This window comes from Odontomachus brunneus, unplaced genomic scaffold (assembly GCF_010583005.1).
Source record: "Odontomachus brunneus isolate Ranch 3 - 2012 unplaced genomic scaffold, Obru_v1 Obru_scaffold_009, whole genome shotgun sequence".
In the NCBI taxonomy this organism is placed as follows: domain Eukaryota; kingdom Metazoa; phylum Arthropoda; class Insecta; order Hymenoptera; family Formicidae; genus Odontomachus; species Odontomachus brunneus.
The window spans coordinates 432,672-443,383 of NW_022639459.1; the positions used below are offsets into that span (position 1 = coordinate 432,672).

General features: G+C 29.1%; 2 protein-coding genes and 1 long non-coding RNA gene across 9 annotated transcripts in view; 1 reads left to right on the forward strand and 2 right to left on the reverse strand.

Moving 5' to 3' along the window:
- LOC116840292 (probable cytochrome P450 6a14) overlaps nt 1–3,271 on the reverse strand; it is a 7,471-nt gene extending 4,200 nt beyond the window's left edge. For 2 of the 6 annotated variants that reach the window (XM_032806834.1, XM_032806832.1), the window contains exons 1-5: nt 3,121–3,267; nt 2,299–2,487; nt 926–1,295; nt 490–825; nt 149–204 (exon numbers count right to left, since the gene is read on the reverse strand). In XM_032806834.1, the coding sequence (XP_032662725.1) occupies nt 149–204; nt 490–825; nt 926–1,295; nt 2,299–2,467 (931 nt within the window). In that variant the 5' untranslated portion in view covers nt 2,468–2,487; nt 3,121–3,267. Of the gene's footprint in view, nt 1–148; nt 205–487; nt 826–925; nt 1,311–2,298; nt 2,488–3,120 lie in introns of those variants that run through there. The other 4 variants (XM_032806836.1, XM_032806835.1, XM_032806833.1 and 1 more) reach the window with 3 other exon arrangements.
- A 2,226-nt stretch (nt 3,272–5,497) lies between these two features.
- Nucleotides 5,498–8,300, forward strand: LOC116840302. The gene is made up of 2 exons (XR_004377335.1): nt 5,498–6,400; nt 6,508–8,300. It is a non-coding gene; the product is annotated as an uncharacterized LOC116840302 (long non-coding RNA).
- A 955-nt stretch (nt 8,301–9,255) lies between these two features.
- Nucleotides 9,256–10,712, reverse strand: part of LOC116840293 (probable cytochrome P450 6a14) — a 9,368-nt gene continuing 7,911 nt past the window's right edge. The window contains exon 6 of one of the 2 annotated variants that reach the window (XM_032806839.1): nt 9,256–9,675. In XM_032806839.1, coding sequence (XP_032662730.1) covers nt 9,512–9,675 — 164 coding nt within the window. In that variant the 3' untranslated portion in view covers nt 9,256–9,511. The remainder of the gene's footprint in view (nt 9,676–10,712) is intronic. The other variant, XM_032806838.1, reaches the window with a different exon arrangement.

Here is a 10,712-nt window from a genome sequence, read left to right on the forward strand (position 1 = left end):
ATATATATATATATATATATATATATATATATATATATATATATATATATTTATATATATATATATATATATATTTATATATAATTTAATAAACTATTTTCTAATTATTTTTACTTAACCTTTATAGTGCCAACCGAAAAAAATATACCTAAGCGTAAAATACCGGACCAAATTGATGTAGTTTGATATGGTTTAAGAAAAATTTCTGAAGAGAAATTTAACCATTTATAACGTCTTATAAAATTAATTTTGAGACAGAGTTCTCTCGCGACGCGGATAGTCCGGCACTTTTCGCAAATGTTGCTAACAACGATATATCGTTGTTCGGCACTATAAGAATTAAGCTCTAACTCTACAGTTGCAATACTACAAAATAGTTTATTAAATTATATGCATTCGTTTCGCATATAAAATACATACAGTTGCCACATATACAGGGTGTAATATATATTGTTCATTTTAAAACAGATATAAAACATATATTTACTGGGTTCATCGGTGATATTTTTATCGTCGTCGGACTCAACGTAGCCTTTCTCCATAAGCTGTATGAGTAGATTCATAAAATCGTGCTTGACGATGTTGTGACTTTTCCTGTACTCCACATTGTCTCGAAATATTTTCGTGAAGAATTTGGTGATATCGCGTCTTATAGAGGGAATGGAAAAGAAATCCAAAATTTGCGGCGCAAACATCACCAGAGCGTACCGCAAGGCCTTCACTTGGAAAACCTTTATTCCCCATTTTCTTAATTCACTGTTCGGCTCGATCAGGCAGTTGGAGTTTATTCCAAATGCCGTCGACATAATTATATCCATCGAATAGCTGTCAAAATTACAGAGTATCTTTAAAGCATAGTATTTACTTCGTCGATTCTCAGAGATAAATTTCCTGTTCAAATGAAGCTCTCTTAAGAGTAACTCACCGTGCAAATAAATCTTTCATCTCAACAGCATTCTCCGTGGCAGCTTTGCTTATTAAACATTTCATTAACTCTTCGCCGCACTGCTTCACAATCGCGAACATTTGCTTTATCTTTCCGGATGTGAAGGTCGGTGTCAATTTGACGCGTAAGTTCCGCCATTTTTTCCCAGACAACATAAACAAGTGACCAGACAGTGGATCGATCTCTTCGTTGCAGTACATCCCACGATCGTGGAAACTCCCGAATTCCTTCGTCAGCACCGTTCGAATGAGATCGAGATCCGCAATCACCAGATTAGGTTTGAAAAACATGTACGTTCCAATGATACGGTGATGCTTATATTTTATGTAGATGTTTTGAAAGAGTTCGCCTGTTCACAAAATTTCTGTTCAATTTTAATAGCAGAAGAATATCGCGGGATCTGTGTAGAACTGTAGGTCTTAAAATAGTAGACGTAAAGAGGAATGACAATTTTAATCGGATTCTTTGGTTCAATAAATGAGTTATCTAGTTTGAAAATAACGTGTGTAAGTCTATGAATATCGGAATAAATTCATAATTTAGTTGCTCGCAAGTTAACGCAAATTTATTTCTCAGCCAATCGACTATCAGGGGGAATAACTATTACTGACAAAAAAAATGGGGGTTATAAATTATTTATTTATTATTTTATTATTTTTAGGTACTTATATTTCATCTGAAGGATAGTAATAAGATTAGACACAGAAAACGATGGAGCCAGATATGAGCAAATAGGTATAGAAATAGATATAGAAATAAATATATAAACGCATGATAAGTGAGTAGATAGATATCTTATAAAATTCTTATTAAGATAGCATAGGTTACTTATTACTATATTACTTATTATTGATACGGTAATGCTTATATTTTAGGTAGATGTTTTGAAAGAGTTCACCTGTTCACAAAATTTCTGTTCAATTTTAATAGAAGAAGAATATCGCGGAATCTATAGAATCGTAGATCTCAAAAGAGTAGAACCGTAGGTCTTAAAATGGTACACGCAAAAAAAATTTCAGTTGGTGTAAACAAATATGAATCAATTGAAAATTAGGTAATCAAAAGCGATATCTCTGTTATGAAAACTAATATTTCTGTTGTCGCAACCGAAAATATTCGTCTGAACATTCAACGATATTAGAACTCAGTTGAGGCAACTGAGAACAACTGACTATACAGAAGCGTCATAAAGGAATTTTTCTGTTCCGAGTTTACGTCTGATCCTTGAGTAACCGAAAATTCGGTTGCACCAACAGAATTGTTTTTTCCTTGTAGACGTAAAGGGTGAGGACAATTTTAATCGGATTCTTCGGTTATTGTCGATACTATTAATAGCATACGATAATACTTACCCCCTGATATTTTCCCAGCTATAAAGTCATTTACATTGCCAGTTGGTACAACAGGCTCGAGATAAAACACACCTTTCTTGCGCCAAAAGTTGAATATCACGTACTTGTAATAAATATATCCTAGAGCGAGAGCAACGATAAAAATCCCGATCGTCGCCGCGATTAACATTGCGAATCGATATATTTTACCTATAATATAATAATAAACGATTATTTTGTACCGTTTATCTGAATGTAGGAAAGTATTAAAATTTCGGTATTTGCTATACTTCTACTGTTTTCATCGTCAATAAATAAATCATCTAGTTTGAAAATAACCTGTGTAAATCTATGTTCGGAATAAATTCATAATTTAATTGCTTGCAAGTTAACGTAAATTTATTTCACAATCAATCAACTATCAGGGAGAATAATTATTACTGGCAAAAATGAGGGTTATAAATTACTTATTTATTATTTTATTAGTTATTATTTTTAGGTATTACTTATTATTTTATTAGGTGTTAAATAAATTCTCGTATTTATAGCTTTTGATATTTGTTTTAAAACTAATATGTTTCACCAGATAAATTTTGTTTAATTTTATATTCGTGATGTCATCTCTTAAATATTCGAAATCATTAGCAGCTAGTAATTAAACTACTAAATTATAAAATTTAGTAATATATTAGTACATAAGATTAGTAGTAATTTGTTACTGATTGACCACATACAGTAACATTTATTTGTAAGAAATATTTATGATTGCACTTCAGTTGAGAAACATAAACGGCTCATCTGACATAAAAAGCAAAGTATTAATTGTAATTCCGTTGTTGTCACCTTTGTTAAAATAGAGAAAATAATGTTAAAAGCAATTTCTTTATTGGCCGCCAGATGCAGATCTAATTATATGTGTCACTTTAATCGTTTAATCGTAAAATTGCATGAAATCACCAATTATCACGCGCATACCTCTTGCGGGTTATTATGCGAAACTATTTCGAAGAAAGAAGAACTTACTTATATATCGATCCACAATATACGTATCTTTATCACTCAATCTTTTGCAAAATATGCTAAGTGCATCAGCACTTACATTTTATTAATATTCATTTTATATTCTTAACAGAGATATACTAATCGAATTCAAATGATAGTCTTTTGACATCACATAAACAATTTCATGCTGACTGGCCATTCTTACTTCTGCTATTGATAATTATTATACTGGCGATTGCAGTAGAAGAAGCAGTCTTCGATAAATAAAATAATAAGTAATATATAAAATAATACGCAGACAAATCCTTTATACAATCGAACATTTTTATTACAGTATCATCATATAATGATATTATCATTATATAATGATATATTACAGTAATATTACTGTGATGCGTTTTCGCGGACATTGTAATATTACTGTGATATCTCAGTAATATTACAGTAATATTTTTGCTACATTTCATTATAATATTGCAATGGAACTGTAATACTACTGTGTCCAAAAAGTAAGGTGACATTGCATTTATTTCGAAAATTCTTTATTTATTCTTGCAAATCAATTTCGTCCCCTTCAAAGTAATCCCCCCCTGATATAATACACTTATTCCAACGGATTTTCCAATCTTCGAAACAGTTGTAATAATCGATTTCAGGAATGGCCTTTAGCTCCTTCTTCGCAGCGGCTTGAATCTCTTCTATCGACTCGAAACGGTGTCCCCGGAGCCAGAAGTCGCATGGAGCCAAATCAGGTGAATACGGTGGTTGTGGAACGATATTAGTCGAGTTTTTGGCTAAAAAATCACGAATAATCAGCGCAGTGTGTGACGGTGCATTATCGTCACACAGTTAGCCGCTGCGAAGAAGGAGCTAAAGGCCATTCCTGAAATCGATTATTACAACTGTTTCGAAGATTGGAAAATCCGTTGGAATAAGTGTATTATATCAGGGGGGGATTACTTTGAAGGGGACGAAATTGATTTGCAAGAATAAATAAAGAATTTTCGAAATAAATGCAATGTCACCTTACTTTTTGGACACAGTAGTATTACTGTGATATTACTGTAATATTACGTGCTGTGTGGGTAATAATATGCATATTATGTGATCTGCGCATTATTTTGCTAGTACATATAATATAATGATGACTTTTATGTTGAAATTTCAAATTAATTTGCTTTCAAGTTTTTTTTGTTAAAATTGAAAGAAGACATGGTTTTTATAATATTTCTTTGTTTATGACGCTAAGCGGACTGTACCTTTATCTTGGGTAGTGCTAAGATAGCCCGCAGCTTTCGATTTGATTTCAGTTATGTTATATAACTCATAAAAACCATCTGTTCTTTAAGTTTTGACAAAAAAATTCGAAAGTAAAGCAATTTGAAATTTTAACATAAAAATGGCGATAACTCGAAAATAACGCAGTTTCGGATTTGTGTTTGTACTAACTTTTTTTGGGTTCTCAATTAACTCTCGAGCGATGGATTCCTATTTTTGAAACATCCATATTTTTTTCCAATGTAATATTACGTTACATCAACCCGGACAAGCTTTCAAAATGTTGCGTTTCGCTTACTCGCGTGCTCGTCTGGATAATAAACAAGAGATATGTTTATAAAAACTAAATAAACATTTAATAAGCTTTTATCGCTCTAAGGAATATCGGTTGAAAAAGTTATTTCGCTACACGTCAGCTCAGTCTATGTACATACGACCTTCTCATCTGTTTATCCTTCTTGTTTCCTTTCTTATCACGGACACCTCATCCGACTTCATATCATCGATCTTTCGATTCGGCTACAACAATCGCTAAATGTTCTATTTTTACACACACACACACACACACACACACACATTACACAATGGCACATCAAAAGAGCCACTCAGAAATTTATTACTTATAAAGAAAAATTATATTTCTACACATTTATTTCTCTATCTATTTATCACTATTAATTTGAAACGAAAAATTGAGATAAATAAATATGTACAATATACAAATACGAAAAAACTATTATTTTTTTATTTTTTAATAAGTGCCTTATCTATGCGTCAGTTTGTCTAATAGAAATGTACAGATAATAAAAAGAAGCATTTAAGTATTTAAATATGTGTATAAGAAGTATTTATATGTATAAGAAGTATTTAAGTATTTAAATATGTGTATATGTACACATATTTTGAATATAACTATAAATTAAGAATTTTCCAGCGGAATGGTTTGGAAATAACATGGTCAATAATTGTGAAATTTGTGTATGATGTCAATATATTATTAGCCTTCGATATTACATAATAGTTTTTCGTCAAAATGTTACACATGTTTAGAAAAAACAAAAATTAGAAATAGTACGCCAACCTCGAAGAACACGTATGCGAAACGTCAACTTTGGTTGCTAATATCTTAGATCTTGAGTGGCCAATCTTTCTCTAATTGCTTAAGTAATTAGATAAGTTTTTACTATGTATGAAGTGCAAATTTTACGTCAAATTGTAATAAAACTTATTTTACGATATAACTACCTTCATATTTTCACTTGACGAAATTTATTCTGAAAGATATTCTGACGCTATCAGAATAGCATGAAACCACTCAAAATCATCGTTTTAGCCCTTTTCTCTCATTACATTTCTTTTAAAATTTTTAGTTAAATTTAAACGACGGATTCTTGTCCAGAAAAATATATCAAAAATGATTATTCGTATTCTTGTTACAAGAAAAGGCTAAAATCTATCGGACAATGTTTTTACATAAATTTAATGCGCACAAGAAATATAAACATATGATTCGCAATATTCACATGTTACCGTATATTTTCAATTTATTCGTGATATTGTATTTGATAACAAATACTTTTTTTGTAGATTATTATTATTTCACTTACTTGAAAACATATATATTTGAAAACATATATCAACATTTTAGTGTCCTTCGAGCTATTGTCAAGTATACATCTATACTTCACGGAATTTTATTACTTTGACTAAGGAACAGAATTTCTTACATTTTTAAATTATATTACAAGTATTCGCAAACGTTGCATTTTGCAGTTACTCGAACAAATTAAAATAAATATGGATTGTATGACGATATATACGAAATTAGGGACACTCCAATCTCGTGAGTATAATACGTTTTTCCATTCGAAATTTTGCCACGTGTGCAAAGCGAGAAACACGGTGATTTAATAACATGTGATTATTGTTACATGATTTTTTACTTTTTAGTGGCGAGGAGAATGAAATGATAAAAGAAGCCTTGAATATCCATATCTGGTGTAATCAGGTCTACATAATATCTTATGTATCAAATATCTCTTAGAAAATTGATTAAGATGAAATATGCCCTATTCGAAAGCAAATATGTGGATTTCAGGGATAAAGGAAATACTTTTGTAATTAGTCAAAAGATAGCAATCTATTTGGGCAGATATTTTACGAGGTACAAATGTCTGTAAGTAATCAATCGTGTTTTTACTGTTATGAACGGTCTGAATTGCTAACGTGCGAGAAATGTTTTTCGAGATCTTCGATATGAATTCGTTTATGTCTTGCAAAAGAAATATGTTAAGGAATTTCCAAAGACATAAGCTAAAGCTGAAGATATTCTTTGCTTTTTCTAAATCATTCGAGATCATTGCGATGATGAAGTAAGTTAAGCGATTCCTAGTCAGACACAATAATTGTTGTATGTTTCATAACCCATATAGCACAAATTTCTAAAAGACTTCTTAAAGAATTCTAAAAGTGTTCTGGAGGACTTGAGAACTCTTTAATAAATCTTTTAGAGATTTGTGTTTAATAAGAAGTACACGTTTCATATGCAATGTTTCACCAAATGCAAAAAATTTTGTAGTGTGTTGCAATATAGATCTTATAAGTATGAGATATTTGCTTATACATCCAAATATGTATTCAGGAATTGCATATATAACCAATAACATGATTTTATTTTACAAGAGTAAACTACCAATTAATAAAATAGCTTCGAATTCTTTGGTATCATCAAGCAATGTATTTATTCCAATCACATCAGCATCATTAACTTTTTATGATGTGATCATAAGTACACATTTCATATGCGACAACCTGCAATATAAAAATCTAGTGTTCTTGCTCAATATAGATCTTATAAGTATGAGATTTGCCTATAAATCAGAATGAGAAACGTCCATGGATTTGCATCAAATACGATCCATAATATGACTTTATTTTATATGCGTGCCCAACCAATTGATAGGTTCTAATATTTAGCATCGTCGAGCAATGTATTTATTCCGACTACATGTCATCCGACCACTCATCATCATCCACATAATTTTATGATGTAACATATAGAAGAAGGTATCTTCTTTTATAAATATTAACACTATGAACAATATCTTCTAATCGAAGACGTTGATATATATATTATTGATACGACATTGAGAATACACAGCGCTTGCTAACTTGTATAATCGTTTCGTTATGCTTTTAAGTATGATCTGACAATTGTCATAGGACCAAATTTTCTCACTACATTTTCTTATCATAATCATTTATGTTCTGCGTGTATATGGAAAATCTATAAATATGAGTGTTGAATTCCTTGTATATGAAATGACATAGTTGCATATACATAGCACAAACTAGTATGGACTTTGAAAATAGAAAATTCCAAGCATCGAATATTAAGTCTAAATTTTAGAATTGAATTGCTCAACAGTCGATACTCATTGTACATACGATCTTATGCTATACATATGTAATTCTTTCACTTCTCGTGCGTTGGGCTTTACGTTATGCAATATCACGTAACAAGCTGAATTATAGGATTATTACGTCGAGTTTTGCATTGTAGAGAACTTGGACAGAATTTTAATATTTTATTTATAATATTGACTGTTTCTTGCGTCCTGATGTGGAATCTATATTTATGAATTCTTGCCAAATTCGAAAAGTTAGTTATAACACATGTATTATTTATAAATATAAACTTGTAACTTTCATATAATTTTCAATAAACTCTTTGATGACAATAATTTAGATAGTTTACGTATAAACCATTCGGTGATCACTCGTTTTTATATTTTTCAAAATATTACTTTTAAAATAAAGACTAAACCAGTAGATTATAAAAAATGGAACAAAGGTAAACATGAAGGGAATTCTCAAAGAGAGTTTCCTTTTCTTGATATTTTACATTCTCCTTTTTTTGTTTTTTAGTTTTTTGTAGTTCAAAAATCGGAGAATATAGAAATAAAAAAAACCATAAAAAAGCTAAAATATATAACAATTATATATAATAATTATATAAATATGATTGATAACATATATATATACAGAATATTATATATAATTTGACAACTATATATTTAAGGTAATAAATTCTTTTTTTATTTTACTGTATAAGTTTTTAATTTTATTTTACTGTATAAGTTTTTAATTTTATAAATGTTTTAAAAACTTTCATAAAATTAAAACTTGTAAACATTATAATCATGTAGATCTAATTAATTTTGTTATAGAAGACATGAAAAATACAATTAATGTGTGTTTAAAGATTAGATTGAACTTTAAGTCGAGTGGGCAATTTTCATCTGTTGTTAAAATCGCGACCTTGAACATACATCAGTAATAAGTACATTTTTAGTAAGAAACAAAATCGAGTACATGCTTGAAGATGTAGTTAAAGATACATCTTATTCAAGTGATAAGTCTGTTTTCTATCTTATGTTTAGTTCTGTACATATATATATACAGGAACACAAACTTTAAATAAATATATATTGAAATATGTATATTGTTTCGATAATACTCATGTCATCTTCGTAGAAAGTCACAAGAATGTTTATATCAAAATGATAAAAACTAAAATTTATTGTAAAATGAAAGGATATTGTACTACAATGTAAAGAAATGAAAATAAATGACATGAGAGATAGTTTTGCTTTGTTTATGCAGTATATGGCTGTGTAAATATGTCTAGATAAATCTTTAATATGTCCTGCATAAAGTAAGATTAGTTTCATCAATAATCAGAGATTTATAAAGTTACGATTATTCCCTGAATAATCCTTTTAGTATATCTTAACGATACAAAGAATGATGGCAACAGAAATAATGATTATAATATAAATGGCGAAGGCAAACCAGATTCAAAAGAACATTATTACTTCGAATCACCGACAATTTCTAAGCACGAAAGTCTGGAGTGACATTCGGTTTATTTAAAAGTATGAGCGTAATTAACTTATCGCGATTCAATAGTGAGATGTATACCGGCCTTGGCCGTAAGCACAATTGCTGCTTCATCGAAAACCAGCGGTATCATAGTCTGGGGATGCAGTTTAAACTTGAATTTCGACAGGAGACTTATAATTCCAACCTTTGTCTGGATGTAACCAAACCTTGTACCTGCAAATTAATAATTTTGATACTGAGATTCGAAGAGATATTTGTTAAGTCGTTGCAAAAGAGAAACAAATTATATATAACGTGTAAAAAATAATTTATTAATCGTATATTTTTGAAAATCACTTAGATTGTTTAGATTAGTTTAAAGGTATTCTATGGGACTATTCAACAATTAGGTCACACCGTCACACCATGAACTAATAAAGAATCGTAAAAATTCTAAAATTGATAATATATATATAAATATATATTATCAATTTTATATATATCATCTTGCAAGTAAAAATTATTAGATTCTGTTATTAACTTTTTCTAAAATACAAATAATTCTTAAGCACAATATCAATTTAATTATTTTATTTTATAATTTTAATTTGTAAAAGTTTTGTTCAGAAAAATAAATATTTCAAAACTAAAATCACGATTAGCAACATAAAATTAAATTACCTTTATAAAATATGTAATAGTTTCAGATATAAAAATTTCGATATAGAACACATGTTATTTTCCATGTATATATATCCTGATATGGAATCTATAGTTATGCATTCTTGGCAAGCCCGAAAAATTGCAATTATAATACATTCATTATTTATTAAATAAGCTTGTAACTTTCATATAATTTTATCAACCCTTTGATGACAATAATTTAGGTTATTAACTTTAATCCACATATGAACTATTCTGTGATCACTCGTTTTTATATTTTTCAAAACATTACTTTTAAAATAAAGACTAAAGACCGATAAGTTATAAAAATGAAAAAAAACGAATTCTCAGAAAAAGTTTACTTATTTTATATTTTGTCTTCTTATATATAATGAATATATATATATATATATATATATATATATATATATATATTTATATATATATATATACCGAATATAATGAATATATATATATATATATATATACCGCATCTCCATTCTAGCATATCATGGCTAGCAAGCTAATAGACTTATCCTCCATTCGTTCATCAAATTATATATATATATATATATATATATATATATTAGGACCTTAACTTAGTTTCC